The sequence below is a fragment of the Trichosurus vulpecula genome, chromosome 2, assembly GCF_011100635.1.
Source record: "Trichosurus vulpecula isolate mTriVul1 chromosome 2, mTriVul1.pri, whole genome shotgun sequence".
Classification (NCBI taxonomy): Eukaryota; Metazoa; Chordata; class Mammalia; order Diprotodontia; family Phalangeridae; genus Trichosurus; species Trichosurus vulpecula.
In genome coordinates, this window is record NC_050574.1 from 31,698,352 (window position 1) to 31,717,796 (window position 19,445).

A 19,445-nucleotide genomic window follows, 5' to 3' on the forward strand; every position below is an offset into this window, starting at 1 on the left:
TCTGAAGTTAGAATGTTTGCCTTATAAAAATTATTCAATTGAATGGAATTCCATTGGAATAAATGGAAGTCAATGGAATAAGTATCCAATGGAATACACTGGCCTGTAACAAACAACAAATGTAGCAAAGCATGGGAAGATTTATGTGAACTGATGCAAAGCCAAGAAAACATTATAAACATTGATTATGAGTGTAAACAGAAAGAATAACAACCATAAAAAAAATCAAAATGGATGTTGCAAAAATTACAAAGAACGAGCATGTTGGCCTAAAGAAGACATGAGAAGACAGTCTCACCCCACTCCTTTGAAGAGGTGGGAGGTCCATGGGTCATATCCATCAGTCAACAGGCAGGCACAGTGCTAAGCACTGGGGATCCAAGGAAAGATGAAAAAATCATCCCTACTCAGGGGGCTCACAATCCAGTGGGAGCTCCATATAACAAGCAAACAACTACGTATAAACAAACTATATGTAGAATAAATTGGCTGTACCACGAGTGTGTGCACGGAATATGTTATCAGACTTTATCCATGTATTTATTGTTTTTGCTTATTTTTTGGTCTCTTCTTTCCCCTTTTTTTTCTTTAAACATACTCTGTGTTATTTAGGTGGGAGAGAAGTGAGGGATACTGGAAGAATTTCTGGAGATATAAAAACAAAAGATATCAAATTGTATCAATAAACATTCAAGCCAGCTTGAAAGATTGCTGGATTTGAAGTCAGAGAACCTGGATTCGATTTCCATCTCTGACTCTCACCACTAAAGGAGGGGTTTGGGACAAATCACTTCATCTCTCTGGCCTATAAAATGTAAAATGAGGCAGATGAGATGGCCCCTGAGGTCATCCCTTCCAGGTTAGACCTGTGATCTTAATATATACAAAATGGTAACTAGATGAAAATGAGATCACTGACTATTGTGGAGGGATGGGACTGGAAATCAGAGAAGGTTCCAGTTAGCAGGAGACACCTTAAGTCAAGTCAAGGCAATGTGCTAAGCACTGGGGATACAAAGAAAGGCAAAAAAAAACAATCTCTCTTCTCAAGGAGCTAAACGGGGAGATAACGTGCAAATAACCGAATGATAACAAAAATAATAATCATCTCACTTATAGAGCTCTTTAAGGTTTGAAAAGTGTTTCACATGTTATCTCATTTGATCCCCACAAGAAGCTAATGGGATAGGTGCTAATTTTGCTCCCATTTTACAGACAGGGAAGTGAGGCTCAGAAAAGAGAGAGAAGAGAATAGCAAGAGAAGAATGATTCGGTGTCGAAGGCTTCAGAGAAGTTAAGGATGAGGATCAGAGAAAGCCACTGAATTTGACCATTAAAAGATCGCTGATAATTTTGAGTGAGTTTCTGGTTTAGGTGGTTGCCCTCCAGCACTGAGGCTTCATCAATCTGCCCGATGAGTCAGTGGACTCCCTGTGACAAGGGCTCCCCAAAGGATCACAGATTGAAAGCTGGAAGGACCCAGGAGGCTGTCTAGACTGAGCCCCTCATTTGGCAGATGAGAAAAGGCCACACACTGTCAGAGATAGGATCTAAACCCAGGTCCTCCCACTCTATAGCCTCTGTACCAACATGCTTCTCTACCTTACACAGGACAGATGCTTAATAAATGCTTTTTGGACTGAACCAGAGAGAGTTAACCAATGATCAACAAGCATATTAAGCACCTATTGTGTGCAAGGCACCATAACTAAGCATTGGGGACACAAAACAAGGCAGAAACTGTTATCAATGGAAAAAAGCAACAAACTCAGTCAGAACACCTCGATTGGAAACCCACTTCTCACACTTATACCTATGTTTTGTGACCTTGGGCAAGTCACTTACTTTCCTTCCCACAGCCTCAGTTTTCTCATCTGTAAAATGTGACCATTAGACTAGACGGTCTCTGAGAGCTTCCTTCTAGCTCTATGACCCTATAAACTGAACCACCCCTTATTTAGATGTCCAAGAGTTGTTCCTTAGTCTCAAAAAACAAGCCTAGCAAATTTCAAAGAGAAAGCAGTATGAGCTAGTATATAATTATACCCTAAATTGGGTGTGTATGTGTGTGTGTGTGTGGCTGGCTATAGGAGGGAGGTAAGAGAAAAGGAAATACCAGCATGGGGTGAGCTTATCTGTGCATGGAGAAATCCCTCACACCCACATAGGGAGCCCCACAGTCCTCCAAGATACAACATAGCTTCAGCACCCAGCACAGTGCTAGGCTCCAAGTGAGTAGGTGCAGAATAAAGGGCTGATGAATTGAATCACATGATTTTTAAACCAATCTCTAATTGCAGCTGGCATACAAATTATTTAGGAGTTAACTGAATAATTAACAGCCCGGTAGAATGGTCTCCACACAGACACTAACTGCTTTATCTCAGAAGGGAGGGACATTTATCTTCGCTGCTATGTATGCAGGAACCCAGAAAACCCCACCCTCTTTCACCCTCCATAAAAGGAATTCTTAGTTATTGGAGGGTTTTTTAATCACTAAAACCTAATCACTCAAGGACCATCATCTACAGCAAGTCTTTCCTGGTTATCCCTCCTCCTTCCAATACCTTCCCCCTGCAAGGTTACCTTACCTGCATCCACTGTCAAAGTGATCTTTGTAAAACTTGGGTCTGACTATGTCACTCAACAAACTTCAGTGGGTCCTTATTATATCCAGGACCAAATATAAAATCCTGTTTGGCACTGAAGGCTGTGATCACCTCTTCCCCAACCCTTTCCTTTCCAGTCTTTTTATACCTTACACCCACCCAAACACATACTCTGTGACCCAGTGACACCAGCCTCCTGGCCATTCCTCACAAAGTCGCTCTGTATCTGATTCCAAAGCATTTTAACTGGCTACCTCCCATGCCTGGAATGCTCTCACTCTCCTCACCTCTGCCAGATCTCTAGTTTTCTTCAGTCCCAGTTCAAATCCCACCTTCTTTTCCCAATCCCCTTCATTCTAGTGCCTTGCCTCTGTCTGCTACCTCCAACTTAAGCCTTCTTTGGAGAGTTGTTTGCAGGTTGTCTCCCCTATGAGACCAAAAGCCCCTTGAGGTCAAGCACTGTCTTTTGCCTCTCTTTGTATCTCTACACTTAGCACAGTGCCTGACACATAGAGGTGCTTAATAATGACTGTTTTTGTATACGTTGTGTATTTACTTTCACATATGTTTTATGTGGACATCTAGTGGATAGAGTTCTGAGCCTGGAATCAGGAAGATTCACCTTCCTGAGCTCAAATCCAGCCTCAGAGACTTACTAGCTGTGTGACCCTGGGCAAGTCACTTCACCCTGTGTGCCTCAGTTTCCCTATCTGTAAAATGAGCTGGAGAAGGAAATGGTAAACCAGTTTGGGGTTTATCTGTGGGTGATGGTGGCACAGTGGATAGAGCACCGGGCTTGAAACCAAGAAGCCTCACCCTCATAAGTTCTAAAAGGACCTCTGGGGCAAGGCATTTAACCTGTTTGCCCCAGTTTCCTCAACTGTAAAATGAGGACAACAGTATTATCAAGTAATAATAATTATGAATTAAATAATAAAATTAAATTAATTAAATAATAGTTTGTTAGCAGCTAGTAATAATTACATAAATAATGAAATGATATTGACAACTCCCAGGGTTGTTGCAAGGATCAAATGAGTTAACAATGTGAAGCACATAGCAAGTGCTATGTAAATGTCAGTTCTTCTTCTTATTATGAACATTTATTCCAGCACTTTCTTTAACCTGAACAGTCAACGAATCAATAAATCAAGCCCAGATTTGTGGCTTTGCTGATTTCCTACATATAAATAAATGCTTACAGGTTCAAGCTGCCTCCAGCACTTCAAAGATTAAGGAAAGCCCTACTAAGTGCTAGGTGAGATTTCAAAGACAATGATGCACCAGCTGCAGGCTCATGAAGTTGACATCCCATGGGGGCTGCCCACACCTACACACACATACATTCTTGTTCTGTTTTTACCAGCTCTTCTTCAATTTCCTTAATTTAGGGAACCCCTCTCTCAATATAGATCAGCACCCTCCCTGAAACATAATCATAGAGTTGACTTGGTCACTAAAAGGTTAAAATGACTTGCCCAGGGTTACATAGCCAGTGTCAGAGGAGGGCCTGGAACTCAGGTCCTCAAGACTCTGAGGTCAGCTCTGCATCTGGACTCTCTAACACAAAATAAGGACCAGGTAATTTCAAGAGGGAAAAGCCTCAGCTGGAGGCATTAAGCCTTGATAAAGGGACAGCTAGGTGGGCCCTGAAGTAAGGAGGACCTGAGTTCAGATCCAGCCTCAGGCACTTGACATACTTACTAGCTGTGTGACCTTGGGCAAGTCACTTAACCTCAATTGCCCTGCCGTCCTCCCTGCAAAAAAAATAATTAAAAAAAAAAGCCTTGAAGGAAGCTAGGGATGCCAAGAGGGATATGGGATGCCATGAGATGACATTTTATATAATAGAGCCTGAACAATAGAATTCATCCTAAGGCTTTCTCTTTTGGATTGTAACAAGAATTATTCAACAAAAATAATTATTTTCCAACAAAACGGATTTGTTTTTAAAGAATTAAGGAATAATTTTGCATTTCCAAAAAACGTTTTCTGATACTAAAAAAAATTTTTTTGAAGTTTAAGCAAAGTCTAGTTTCAGAAACTCACCAGGATATTTCTTAAGGAAATGAAGTGAACAAAATGTGAGCCCTTCATGACCTATGCCCTTTTCCTAAGAGGATAATAAGCTTTTTCCTGCCTTTTTCCAGGCCAAATACCAAGCTGAGATTTTTACAAACAACAACAAAAAATGAATACTACTTTCACTCTCTTAACCTCCTCAGCTGAGAGGTGCTCTCTCCAAAAGATTGCTACTTGTGTCCGGCTGGTTTCTTGGACTTGGGGAAGGAACTGAGAACTCTTGATCAATTTTAAAAATGAGAAAGTGACTGAGAATGAAAGGCTTAAAAAAAAAATTCCCTTCCACTGAGCCAAGGATCCTGCTTCAGGATGGCGGATTCAATTCAGAAGTTAAGATCGCTGGCTAAAATATGCCAAGGAATCCTGGTCAGGCTGGAGGAAGAAATCTAACCCAGTGGAAGGTTACAGGCTGTACACAATTTCCTTACAGTGAAAAGACTAGTTTTTTTTTTATTTTTCAACCCTTCCCAGACTAAAGTATTAAAAAAGAAGAAAATTCTCTCCTATAAGCCTGCTCTGCTAAATCACCAAGTAGCGAATGTGGGACAACTCTGGGGACTGAATCAAAGGCCTAGAGATGCAGCGAAGGCCTAAGAGAGCAGGCGCTCAACCTGGGGGCCAAGACCTTAGGTGGTGGTGTTTTTTATTTTAATAGCTATTTCAATAGAATTGGATTCCTTTGGAATCCTCTGGATTTTATTTAATGCATTTAAAAAAGATGTTTCTGAAGAGGGGACCAAGGGCTTCACCAGACTGGCCCAAGAGGTCCAGAACACAGAAGTTAGAGGGAAAGGGCCTGACGATATCTGAATGCCCAATGTCCTAGGTCATGTACAGAACATATGTGACAGTCCCAGCTTGGAAGGAAGTTATATATGATCAGAGATCATGGACTTGGAGCTAGAAAGACCCTTGGGGGGGCATCTCATCAAGCTCAAACAAAATTCGAACCCAAGTCCACTGACTCCTGATCCATGGCTCTGAAATTCAATGACCTCAATGGACTCCACAAATAGCACTCTACTAGAGTAGAAGCTACGCCACGATACAACAAAGCTGCATGCTAACCTAACTGCCAAAGGCCAGCTCTGGTGGAGGGTGTGGAGGCCCAGCCTTGGAGACTGGCAGACCTCGGTTCAAGTTCAGCCTCGGATACATACTGGCCGTGTGATTCTGGGCAAGTCTAGGAATGTCTTGGTCCCCCCAGAAGAGATTTGAATGGCGGATGAAGAGAGAGGGAGAGAAGAGACAGAGACAAAGAAACAGAGAAGGGCTATAGGTCTAGGCAAACCAAAAAAGAAAATAGTTACAAACTCCAGTTGGAGAATGAGGCCCTTTCTTACCCTGCCCTCCATGGCGCACACACTGTTGTTAAATAGGGCATAGGGGTGCACCTGTGTCTTCATTAGTACGGGGAGAGGAAATCTCCCGAGTAACCAATGCCGGATCGCCCCTTCTTGGCAATTTAATAGGTACCTGGAGCCTCGGAGGTCAAGTTGACTTGGGCTCAGGGCGCTGAAGCTAGTAAGTTTCTAAGGCGGTATTTGAACTCTGGCCTTCAGAGCTCCAACAAACACACTACGTCTCACGGATTAATCGGTCACTTCATTCAAGCTTTCAGGTTTGCAAAGCTCCTTACTCGGTCTTTGTAGGGGCAAAAACAGGTCTACAACGACCAGCTTACAAACCTTCGGCCCATTTCACAGGTAAACCCGCACACTCTTGGCTCCGCCTTGCCTACTAGGGCTTCTTCCACCGAGTCCAGGCCCCCGAATGCTTTGTTAATGAGTCACTGCAGTGAATTACATTTTGTAACTCTAAGACGCAGAAGAAAAAGTTTAACTCGGGTAATCGCTACAGTTTACTGCTCAGTAAGTCGCAGAAAGAAGACTTTGAAAAGACAGCTTCCCCCTCACGGACACCTCCCCCTTCTCCGCCCTCCCACCCCACCCCCGCCACTTCCCTCCCCCCGTTTGTTGCCAAAGCACCGACCCGGGAGAGGGGACAAACTTTCCATGGCTGCCTAGTAAACAGACGCCAACTTGGCCAGGATTGGAGGGGAGGGCTGCAAAACCGCCCAGAGATGCCTGTGAGGGAGCGGGGGCAGTGGGCGCTGCTTGCTCACCCGTTGTAGTGTGCCTTAATGCGAATGACCTCCCGGCCCAGGTTCGTCTTGGACCCCATCCTGCTCGGCATGGCATTAATCCCAACCAGCCGAGTGTGCGTCCTGAACGCGCGCAGAGAGGCGGATCTGGCTCCCGAGCGGTCGCCGGCAGAGGCTTCAGGGCTCAGGGCTTCGGATTGGGGCTCGGAAGCCGGCTTGGTGTCCACGGGACTCTCTCCATTTCACCGCCTGGCCCACTCGACGAAGCAGAAACACCAGGGCGCTCGCACCGCCCCGAGAGGGCAACCCCCGGGAGTGGGCGCTGTCTGTGCGAGGACTCCGGACGCCCGGAGCTACCTGGGGGAAGGGGGGAGGGTAAGGAGGGCGGGGAAGAGCACCCTCGGGAAGTTTTTCCCGCTCCCTTCCCAAATGTCCAAGCCGGGAAATTTCTGCCTCTGGGACAGAGCCACAGCGAGCCTAGGACGTCCGGGGTCGCCGGTGAGTAAGTCTCCCCCAGGTCACATTTGTAACCCAGGAGCTAAGAAGGAAGCAGAATCCTACCTGCAGGCTGGTCTCCCGGAGGAGGAGGAGCAGGAACAGGAGGAGGAGCAGGAGCGGGAGGGGCCGGAGCAGGAGGAGGGAGGGGCAGGTCGGGGGCTGAACCTACTGGTTTCCTTTGGCGAAAGCCCCTACCTTCTCCCCCGCCCCCAGGAGTGGAGAAGAAGGGGACTGGGCAGGGATTAGGTACACCGCGGGCGGGGGTGGGGAGAGAGACAGGAAAGTGACAAACCCATGATGATCCTGAAGTTTAATGACCCAAAGAGGAAGGACTCTCCTCTCCAAAGTTCACACTGAAAAGCTACAAGTGAGCTAGCGACCTGAACTGGGGACAAATGGGGCGCAGAGGAAGTGCAAGAAAGGGAGAATGGGACTGGGGATTCCTGAAAGAGGGATGTGGAGTGGGGGCTTCCAGCTGAGGAACGGGAGGGGGGTACCTCCAGAATAAAAGGGATTTGGGAGAAGAGTGGATTAAAGGTCAGGAATCCGTGCGGGTCAAAGCTGGGGTGCGGATAGAAGCATCCCGGCGACGCTTTAGGAGAACTGGAAATGGGGGTGCAAACCTTGAGTAACAGAGTGAGATTTGCCTACTAATAAGGGTCATGGATTTGGATTTGAAGCTAAAGGCCTTCAAAAGCCATCCGGTACTATCCTATCATTTTGCGAATGAGGAAACTGAGGCCCAGTGCTGGGACCCTGGGATGGGGGAAGTCCAGGGAAACTGGGAGGAATGGGCAGGCATGTAGGGAACAGGCAAATCGGGGGAGGGGTTTGGAATTCATTAACTAGGAAGACCTTGGGCAAGGGGTGTCCTGGGGGAGTACGAAGCTGGGGGAAGGGGGCAAGCAGGTGGGGGAGGACGAGGCGGGGAGGGGATTTGAAATCCATTAGGTAAACGGGAAACCTTCCCGGAGGATGAAGCCAGGGGGCTGGGCTTGGGGCGCGGGCATCCGGAGTGAGTACGGCATTGGGGGGAGGACGCCGCTAGGCTAGGGTGGATTAGCGCGGAGTGGAGGATACACATTTACTGGGGCTGTAGCCCCTTCTCCCTGGCCCCTCTCACCCACAGCGGGTGCCGCAAAAGAGAGGGAACCCAGGCATCACCCCCAGCCTGCCCGAGAACTCTGCTCCTCCAGCCCCAACTTTACTCCCCGGAAAATGCTCCAGCCTGGAAGAACTTGGCCTGAGGCTGGTCCGCGCGCGCGACCGCAACCCTGGGGGGAGTAGGGGGCGCGCGCGCTCGGCCTACGCCAAGCAGGAGGAGCCAAAGCCGGAGCGACTGAACTTCTCTCGGAGGGGCTTGAACCCCACCCCACACCCTCCAGAGCAGTCCGAACATCCCGGATTGGTCGGGTTCCGGCCGGCCGGCCAATAGACGCGCGGCGTGAGCGGTAGGAGGGGAGAGAGCGAAGTACCTGGCGACCAATAAAGGAGTCCATCCGGGCGGCCACCTGGAGCCAATCCTCAAGGGGATGCCGCAGGCTCGGAGCCAATTGGAAGGTAGGACGGGCTACCTGCGTTCGCCTAGCCCTCTGCCTCCGCCCAGCGCAAAAGTTGAACACCTGCAGCCAATGGGGCAGCGGGAGCTCAGACGACCGGAATCTACCTAGCAACCGAAGGGTAGTAGGGGTGTGAAAGGAGGGTCGGCTTGGGTAGGACAGGGAGGGCCGGGGGTAGGAGCGGAGGATCCTAAATTCTCCTGGATGTGCAATGTTGGACAATCCATACCATTTTAGACTCCCCTACCTGGAAGTTGGGCTGGGTTCGAATTCCAGCTCTACCAATGCCTAATTGGGGGTGGCGGGGTTGGTGGCTCTTTGCTTTTCTGGGTCTCGGTTTTCCCCTCTGTAGAATGGAGGAGTTCGACCCTTCCACTTTGGAATGTCTGCTCCCATGAGTGGTTCTGAGTCATATCAAATAATCTTAAAGAATGCTCCCTCTGGAGTTTGAGGACCTGGGGTTTAATACCAACTCTGCCACTGACCTTGAGTGGGTCACTTTGGCTAGGTGACTTAAGGATCCTTCAATCAATCAGTAAACATTTACTAAGCACCTACTATGTGCCGGACACTGTGCTAACATCTGGGGATACAAAATTCAGTTCAATAAATATTTATTAAACGCCTAGTATGCTAAGTGCTGGGAATCCAAAAGAGCCAAAGAAGACAGTCCTTGCCCTCATGGGGCATCCAATCTAATGAAGGAGACACCATGCAAACAAATACTGTATATGCAAAGCAAGCTATATACAGGATAAATAGGAAATAATTAACAGGAAGAAGGCACAGGACTTAAGAGGGGTTGGGGAAAGCATCCTGTAGCAGGTGAGATTTTAGTTGAGACTTAGAGGAAGCTGGGGAAGTCAATACTCCCAGCAGAGGAAGGAGAGTGTTCCAGGCCTGGGAGAGAGCCAGAGAAAATGCCATAAGCCCAGAGATGGAGGAATAGCCGGGAAACTAGTGTCATTGGACTGAAGAGTCCATGGTGGGCAATGAGGGGTAAGAAGACTGGAAAGGTAGGAGGGGGCTAGGTTATAAAGGGCTTTGAATGTCCTGCTCCTACAAAAAGAAGCAAGAAACAGTACCTGCCCTCAAGAACTGTACAGCTCTGAAGGCTGCTTTGTAGATAGAACGCTGGACTTAAAATCCTAATAAGTCTGAGTTCAAATTTGCTTACCGTCTCAGTGCCTCAATTTCCCCATCTGCAAAATACAGGTGATGGTGAGAGTGCCAGCTGCCCAGGGTTGTAGTGAGGCTCAAATGGAAGAACATATGTAAAGTGTTTCTATTAGTAATAGAGCTATGGTCTTTTACAACCTCTAATCCTGTGATCTCTCCATTACTCTACATTGTCTTAATATATTCCCAGGCACATAGTAGGCACTTAATAAATCTATTTATCTCACCTTTTTTTGTGAGTTTTTTGGGGGGAGGGCACCTAGATGGCCCAGTGGATAGATCCAGGGCTCTGAAGTCAGGAGGGACCTGAGTTCAAACCCAGCTTCAGACACTTACTAGCTGTGTGACCCTGGGCAAGGCACTTAACACCAGTTGCCTCTAAAAACAATAATAATAATAATAATAGTCCTTACCCTCAGGGATCTTACAGTCTCACACTAGAAGGATCTGAGATTTCTTCAGCCTACAAGATGAACAGTTCACCACACACCAATGGCTCCGTAGATAAATGTTAGGAAGTTGTCTACAGAATTCAAAAGTTGTCAAACAGCTAGTACGTATCTGAGACAGGATTTGAACCCGCATCCTCTTGACTACAAGACCACCTCCATTTCAGTTGTGTCCGACTCTTCGTGACCCTTTATGGGGTTTTCTTGGCAAAGATCTTTCTACAGTTAATTGAGGCAGAAGTTAAGTGACTTGCCCACAGTCACACAGCAATTGAGCATCTGAGGCTGAATTTGAACTCAGATCTTCCCCACTCCAGGCCCAGTGCTCTATCTACTGACCATCTAGCTGCCTCTAGCCAAAGGCTACCAGGGCTTGATTCTGTTGATTGTCTATATTTAAGAAGTAATGAAGAAAATATTAATAATGCAGATTAAACTTTAAAGTATGTCTAAGTACACTCCCCTCCCCCATCAGAGAGCTGATTGCTAAACATTTGTCAGCACACCCCTTCTTTCTCTCCTATACCTATGTTTGGTAGTCCAGGTCTCTCCCAGTTCTGACATTCGGTGTTCTAAGGTCCTACCAGCTCTGACATTGTCTGGTCTAAAGTTCTTCCTGCTGTAACTAGCATTCTCTCATTTAAGGTTCCTCCCAGCTCTGTCATTCGTAAGAAGCATAGAACCCAACATGACCATGGACCTACAGTATACTTTCAGGGTTGGTCCTTCCTCCCCTGAAATAGGAAAAGCAATACTCATTGCCTAGTTAATAATTAACCCACTGCTAGAGGTAATCTGGGCAGGGGCAACTAGATGGAGAGACCCTAAGAGACACCTCATCGAGAAGGGCATCTCCCAGGAGGGAGGACCCTGGCTCCAGCCAGGGCCACAGGCAGGCTTCTCTTCCTGGTGTTAGCAGCCTAGTGCAAAAACAAAGCCTGCTGGGCTTAGATGGGGCTGGTGGGGCCAGATTTAATGGGAATGTCCTTTCAACTTCCTCTGGAAATTATGTCATTTTAAAAGGCATTTCAGTGTGTGTGTGTGTGTGTGTGTGTGTGTGTTTTAAACCTTCATAACATCAAAATACAGCATACCATACGACTGACCCTGGCTTCAATTTAAGGCCACTGGAACTGAAAGCTAAAAGCAGGGGGAGGAAAGTAGCCAAGAGGAAAAAGAAAGCAAAGGGAATTTTTTAAAGCTACAGACCTGCAACAAATTTAAAAAAAATCCCAACTGAACACACAAAATAGAAACTCTGAAAATCAAAGAAGAGATGAATAAAATCAAAATAAAAACTTCATAAAATTGATAAATAAAACCAGAGGCTGATTTTTGGAGAAAAAAACTAATAAATAGGTAAACCATTGGTCTTATTTTTAAAAATAGAGGGAAAAGTGAAATTAACAATATTAAAAAGGAAAAAGAATCATTTTCAACAAATGAAGAGGAAATCAATAATAAGCATTTATTAAGTGCCTACAACATGCTAGACATTATGCTAAGGCACTGGGGATCCAAAGGAAAGCGAAAGACTGTTCCTGGCCTTCAAGGAACAACAGTAAATAATGTGGGAGACAACATGTAAATGATGATATACAAACTAGAGACAAGATAAATTGGAAATAATCAATAGAGGGTGATTGGGAAAGGCTTACCATAGAAGAAGATGCGGATTTTAGCTGAGATCTGGAGGAAGCCAGGGAAGCCAGAAGGTAGAAGTGAGGAGTGAGAGCATTCCAGGCATGGGAGACAGAAGGTTAAAATGCTCTGGAGTCAGATATGGAGTGTCTTATGTGAGGAACAGCAAGGAAGCCAGTGTTTCTGGGTTACAGGATATATGGGGATGGGGTGTAAGATAAAAAGACTGGAAAGAGAGGGAGCAGTTTATGAAGGGCTTTGAATGCCAAACAGGATTTTACTTTTGATCTTGAAAGGGATAGGGAAATTACTAGGGTTAATTGAATAGGAAGACGACATATCAGATCTGTGCCTTGAGAAGATTAATTCCACAACTGAGTGGAAGACAGATTGATTTGAGAAAGAAACTTGAGCTAGGGAGACTAATCCACAGGCCATTGTGAAGGTCTAGGCTTGAGATAAAAGAAATTGCCCCAAACTATTTTACCCAATGATATGCCAACAAAACAGATAAATAAATTAATATTTATGAGCACATAAAAATATCCAGATTAACAGAGAAAGAAAAAACTGGGGGTGGGAGGAATTCCATCCTTCTACAATATAAATATGGCCTTGACACCTCAACCAAGAAGAGACAATGCAGAGAAAGAAAATTATAGACCAAAATTGCTAATGATTCTTAACACATTTTGAAAAAAATATTAAACAAAGAGGCTATAAAACATATTAGAAATATTATACATTGTAATCAGGTTGACTTATACCAGAAATGCAGAGTTGGTTCAATATTAGGAAAACTATAAGCATAATAGACCATATTAATAACAAAAACTTTTTAAATCACTTGATTATATCAATAGAACTAGAAAAAGCTTTTGACAAAAAAACCAAAATAGGCTCTTCCTTATTTGTTATAATAAATAATGTCTATCTAAAACCAAGAATCAGAATTATATGTAATGAAGAAATGCTAGAGAGCTTCCTAATAACATCAGAGGTAAAGAAAAGATATCCATTGTCACCACGTTTATTTGATGTAATTCTAGAAATGCCAGCTATAGCAATAGAATAAAAGAAAAAGAAATTTAGGGAATAAGTACAGGCAAACAAAACTCAAAATTATTGCTTTTTTGAAGATGATATGGTGGTCTACTTAGAAAACCCTGAAGATTCAACTAAAATTAATTGAAACAATTTTAGTAAAGTAGCAAGATATAAAATAAATCTATATAAATATCAACTTTTTTATATTATCAGTAGAACCCAGCAGAAAAAGATAAAAAGAGAAATGTCATTGAAAATAACTACAGGAAATCTAAAATGGGTATGGGTTTTCTTATGGAATTATATAAATACAACTACAAAACAGAAATGCCAAATAATTGGAAGGATGTTAATTTCTCCTAGCTGGGACTTGTCAATACAATTAAACTGATGATACTACCTAAATCAATTTATTTATTCAGTGTTATACCAATCAAACTACCAAAGCATTACTCTATAGAGCTAGAAAAAAGAATAACAAAATGTATCTAGAGAAACAAAAGGTCAAGAGTATCAAAAGAAAGAAGGAAAAAAAGTGGGAAGTACCAGAATCAATACCAAAGAAATTTGGTATTGAAATAGAAAAAGTGGAACAGATTAATCAAGATCTTTCATTCCTTCCCTGTTTGTCCTTCCTCCTCAAGGAAGGTGATGTCATGACTTGCATGACCCTCCCCTCCCTCATTACTCCTCTTTACCTTAGATTGGCTGTGTTTGATTTCCTGGTTCTTTCTCTAGCTTTTCACTAGGTTGTAAGCCCACCACCTCCTAGCCAATGGAGAGGAGGGATAGTGGTGGGTGGGAATCTTTTTGCATTAGGATATAAATTGGTCTCTTGCCTTTTGTAATTTGCCTCCTTCCACTAGTCCCTCCTAGTGGGGGTGACACCCAAATCTCTTGAGATTTGTAAAATTAATTCCTTTTCTGTCCCTACCTGAGAAGCCTCTGTGAATTATTGGGCTACTCGGGTGGTCTTGCCACCTCACACAGGCTCTTTTACCTAGTCAAAAAACAAAAATAAAATCAATTGGAGGGGGAAAAATCCTCAGGGTTTCTGGCTAATATAGAAACAATTGCTGTTACACTCATTCTGAGCCATCATGGCCCAAACAATGCCCAGGTGAGGCTTGGGCTGGGACCTATTGTTGGCCAATCAATGAGAACCAGAGTGATCTGGGTTTAAGGCATGGTCCTTAGGAAAGAAATAAAGCCCATAAACTTTTAAGATATCTCATAAGATTTCAATGATCAAAATTCATATTCCTTTGAGCAGAGTACCCAGAGATAAGGATATGATTCCCTGTGTGGACAGAAAGAGAGAGAAGGAAGGGAAGGAAGGAAGGATAGAGGGAGGAAGGAAGGAGCTGCCTTGCCTAACTAGAACTGGTCAGTTGGGTCCCCAGTGGGGCAGCTAGTACTACTAGTCATAGATCATTGTTATGTGTCCTTCCTTCTTGAAGAGGACCATGACGTCAGGAAGGTGATGTCATGACTTACAAGTGAATTGGATTTAAGTGAGGAAAGGCTGTACAAAGTCATGAGCCTCACTTTTTCTTCCCTAATCAAGATACGGAAATAAAGTAAAATGGTAAGGTGGAGATCAAAAAACCCAGACAATTCAACTATGCAAGCAAGGATCTGCTATTTGACAATAACTGCTGGAAAAACAATATGACAAAAATTAGGTTTAGACAAACGTCTCACACCAGATATCACAATAAACTCCAAGTGGACATGATCTAAATATAAAAAAGGTCAAATCATAAATGTAACCCTTAAAAAGCTAAGCAGATCTTCATTCTAACTCAAAGTCAACATGATGAATCTGGTTCCCAGAGCAAAGATCACAGCTACATGACCCCCACACCCCCCACCCCTCCATTGAGGTCCTAGCAATACCTCCAAGGGATTGGGAGTATGCTAATATTATCAGTGCTAGCCCTGATTCTGGTATGTTATCCCCAATGTTAACTGCCAACAACTGGCATCCCAATTTCATTTAACCAATTTACATCAATTAACTTTTATTAAGACATAACAAGAACAGAAATACAAACACTGCCACCTCCAGTTCCTGATGTCCCATTTTCTCCTATACCACCTCAGTCCTTAGAGAAAGTGATTTTAAGCTTAAACCAGTTTCTCCAAAGCTTGACCCACTAAGTTCACTTCAGAATATGGCATGGAGGATAGATTGCTTCCTTTTCTTTGTAGGATGCTGCATTTTGGTTGTGATGTCAATTCACTGTGGGGCTAGATCTTAGTCCCTTGTCAGGACTGCACTGGTAGACTGGGCTTGGCTGGCTGCAAGCTCAGGCCTGGGCTCCAGCTCCAGACCTCTGGTGCCTCACTGTCCTGACCTTTCAAAACTCACAGGTCACAGACTGGGCTAGTACTCATACATTTAAGAGCAGGGAAAGAACAAATGTAGCAGAGATAGAAACAACAGCAGGGCCATGTGCTAATGGACATGGCAGCAGCCCAGAGAGAGAGAGAGATAAAGATCCAAGACAGTTGTCTGTCTCTCCATGTCTGTCTCTCCTGTCTTTGTCTCTCTCTCACCTACCCCTCAGAGGCTTACTCCTCACTCAAACACAGACAGGTGGAAAAGAGAAAACACTGTGGCCACTTAACAACATTTGAATGTATTCTTAGTTCTGGCCCAGCAGCCCATCCAAACGCTGCTCTTTTTCCTATGGAGAAGAAACAGTCAGGATATCTGGACATGCTTTGAGTCAGGGAGCTGAACCATTCCATTACATATCTCACTTTTCTGGGAGGAGACTCACCAGCCTCTTCCGCATGGGCTAGAAGCAGGCAGAGCTGCCTCATATACTCTGAGGAGGGGACTCCCATTGACCATGCTCCCACGACATAAATCAATTAGAAGAGAAGGGGAAAAGATGGGGCAGCTAGGTGGTGCAATGGATGGAGCACTGGCCTTGGAGTCAGAAGGACCTGTATTCAAATCTGACCTCAGACACTTACTAGCTGTGTGACTTTGGGCAAGTCACCTAACCCCATTGCCTCAAAAAAAAAAAAAAGATATCTTTCATAATTATGGATATGCGGAGAGGCCTATACCAAAACAAGGGAATGATAAAGAGGATCCAAGGAGATAAAATACATGTTTTTGATTATATAATGATTATGTAAATGATATGACTATATAAAATTGAATAAAATTTGATTATATAAAGTTTGAATTATATAAAATTTGCATGAATGAAAAAGGATTTACTAAATGCTTACTATACGGCAATCACTGTGCTTAGTGCTAGGGCTAAAAATTTAAAAGTGAAAATATTCCTTGTCCTCAAAGAGCTTTATGCTAAGAGGAAGAGATAATGCATAGCCAGGCAAGGACATTTTGCTTTGCCAAGTTACAGAGATGAGTAGCAGAGTCATGGAAAAGTCAATGGACAGGCTGTTTCTAGAATCAGTGAAAGAGTTGATTTGATTATAATTATAGTACTGTAAAAGGGGGGATCAGAGGAGGGGAAGAAGAAGGTATTCAAGTGGTGGCCAGCTAGGAGATGGATGGGAAGTGAGATGGATCGTGGTAGAACTGGATCTTACATGGAAAGGGTGACTAAGGTAACTGACAATTAGGGTGGTGGGGCCTGAAAATTAGAAGGGAAACATTAATGGAGGGGGAAAACAATCTTTGCAGTAAGTTTCTCCTGTTAAAGTTTGATATCCAAGATATATAGGATACTGATATAAATATGTAAGAGCAAGAATCATTTCCCAATAGATAAAGGGTCAAAGGATAAGTGACAGTTGTCAAAAGAAAAAAAAGACGAGCTGTCAACAAACACAAAAATGCTCCAAATCGTGAACAATAAGAGAAATACAAATTAAAACAACTCTAAAGTCCTACTTCATGCCTGTTATATCGACAGAGATGATGAACAAAGGAAAATGACAAATGATGGAGATGCTGTGACAAGACAGGCACATAGTACTGTTTGTTGGTGGAGTTCTGAATTGGTCCAGTCACTCAGAAAGTATTTTGCAACTATACCCAAAAGGTCACTAAATTAAATACATACCCTTTGATTTAGCTATGCCAAGAGTCTTGTAGGCCTATACCCCAAAAGAGATAAAAGAGAGAAAGTATCAAAGGCAGCTCTAAAAGACTCAAGATGGAAAATGTTATCCACATCCAGAAAAAGAACTATGGAACTCTGAATGCAGACGGAAGCATACTATTTGCACTTTCTTTTTGTTTTGTTTTACTTCTTCTTTTTCATGGTTCCTCCCATTGTTTCTAATTCTTCTTTACGACATGACTAATGTCAAAATATGTTTAATATGAATGTATATGTAGAGTATATATCAGATTGCATGCCCTCTTGAGGAGGGGGAGGAGAGGAAGGGGGAGATAATTTAGAACTCAAAATCTTATGGAAGTGAATGTTGAAAACTAATTAATTTTTAAAAAGAAAGAAAGGGCATAAAAGTATAGAAATATTCAAAGAAATCCTCCTTTGTTGTAGCAAAGAACTAGAAACCACAGAGATGACCATCGTTTGAGGAAAGATAGAACAAATTATAGTATATGGATGTGTAAAGACTTAAAGTCTGAGCTAAAGGTCAGAAGGGGTAAAAACAGACACTGAAATGTAAAGTAGAAGCCCTTTCAGATATGAAGAAAACAGTCTATATCTTAGAAAGGGTCGGAGATTTGCAAAGCTCAATTGCATATGAAAAAGCCAATGCTCTGAGAAGAGCTTCTGCCAATGCCAGGTTAAAGATAATTATCACACTCTATATGAAAAGAGCACAGAAACATCCGGCTAAACCAGAGACTGGAAGCAATAAAGGCTACAACAACCCCTATAACAGTGAGCCCTGAGAGTCCAGCAGATCAACCTGCCCAGCCGCTGAATGACCTGCCCAGTCTTGACCAGATGCAGCTAAGCCCAGTGAGGAGTCAGCCCGGTAACACAGTTACCTGCTGGGCCCATCCTAGCAGTGGATCTACCTGTCCAACAGAGATTCAATACCTTCAAGGAGCAAGCCCACCTGGACCATTTGTCCAACTGAAATCCTGTGCCCTTCAAAGAACCAGTTCAATTAGATAGTAGATTGACTCATCCATCGCTGATGCCCTGCCCCCAGAGAGAACATCATGAATCCTCTCCAGGGAGAGAAAGGAAATCTAGACCTTCCCATTCTAGAGTTGTACGTTGCATGGCAAACTTGTATTCTCCACAAATGTGCCTCGCTGTGATTTTACTTTAGGTTTGTGTCTACCCATCCCTAGCTCTGTGTGTATTTGTGAAAGAATGAGTCCCAGGATTTTGGGGGGTAGCGGGTAGGGAAGGGAATGTTTAAAACTACCGTTTTTGCTATTTAAGTACCTTTTTAAAGAATTAATTGAATCTGTTAGCTGATTGGTAATGAGAAGCACACTGGTGGGGGCTCATGAGCTACAATGTTAGGAAAATAGTCACACTGAGATTTACCCCATTGTGTTGGTAAGCAAAATGGGCTCTTAGCACTTAGTTCAACCAGTGCCCTTGAAGAGTTTGACTTTTGTTTCTTTTGAGTAATTCAGTGTATTTCATTGAGTCTTACTAGGTGCTAAGCCCCAGGCCCAAACCCCTATTAGGTGTAAAACCTACGTGGGTGTGGATTGGTAACTAAGGTGGGGGCCAAGGTGGGGCTAACTGAGGGGAGGTGCTAACTCCAGAGCCAGTCATAGGAGCCTAAGTTCTGGTCATTGAGATGACATTTGATGACGTCTGAAATGCTTTAAGAAGAGAAGACAGAGCCATTTGCGCAGGGCTCTCACTCGCGATGGTGTTGATGTGGAGACTCAGGGCAACTGTAGCTAAGAGCCCTCCAGCTTGTAACCTGGATGCTGAGGCTTTGTTAAACTCTGGTAACTACGTATTGGGATTTGTATCAGGCAAGGTCTGTCTGTTGATGTTTGTACTTTGTATTTTGCTCTGAAGTTCAGGGTGCTGGTTTTTTCCCCTGAACTAAGTGAATGATATTTGTATGCTGAATTAAAGTAAGCTTGTCAACCCCTTAACGTTGCTTTCCTTACTAAAGCAGATCAAAAGAACCTGTGCTTTTGCAGTGTGTCAGCAGCTTTCTGGGTACTGATTGTTGGTGGATCTTACACCCCCACAGAAGCTGCTAGCCGGATTGTTGAAACACCCGTAGAATCCTAAGAGTAGTAGCAGGGCCCAACTTAACAATGCCAATACCAGATGGAGAAGTGAGCTCAGAGAGGGTACAATAAATGTAATAGAATAGAATT

The 19,445-nt window shown here is 43.8% G+C and overlaps 1 protein-coding gene across 1 annotated transcript in view; it reads right to left on the reverse strand.

The window, feature by feature from the left end:
- PRKCZ (protein kinase C zeta) overlaps positions 1 to 7,364 on the reverse strand; it is a 226,316-nt gene extending 218,952 nt beyond the window's left edge. The window contains exon 1 of the mRNA XM_036744757.1: positions 6,817 to 7,364. Within this exon, the coding sequence (XP_036600652.1) occupies positions 6,817 to 6,887 (71 nt within the window). The 5' untranslated portion in view covers positions 6,888 to 7,364. The remainder of the gene's footprint in view (positions 1 to 6,816) is intronic.
- Positions 7,365 to 19,445: the final 12,081 nt, after the last annotated feature.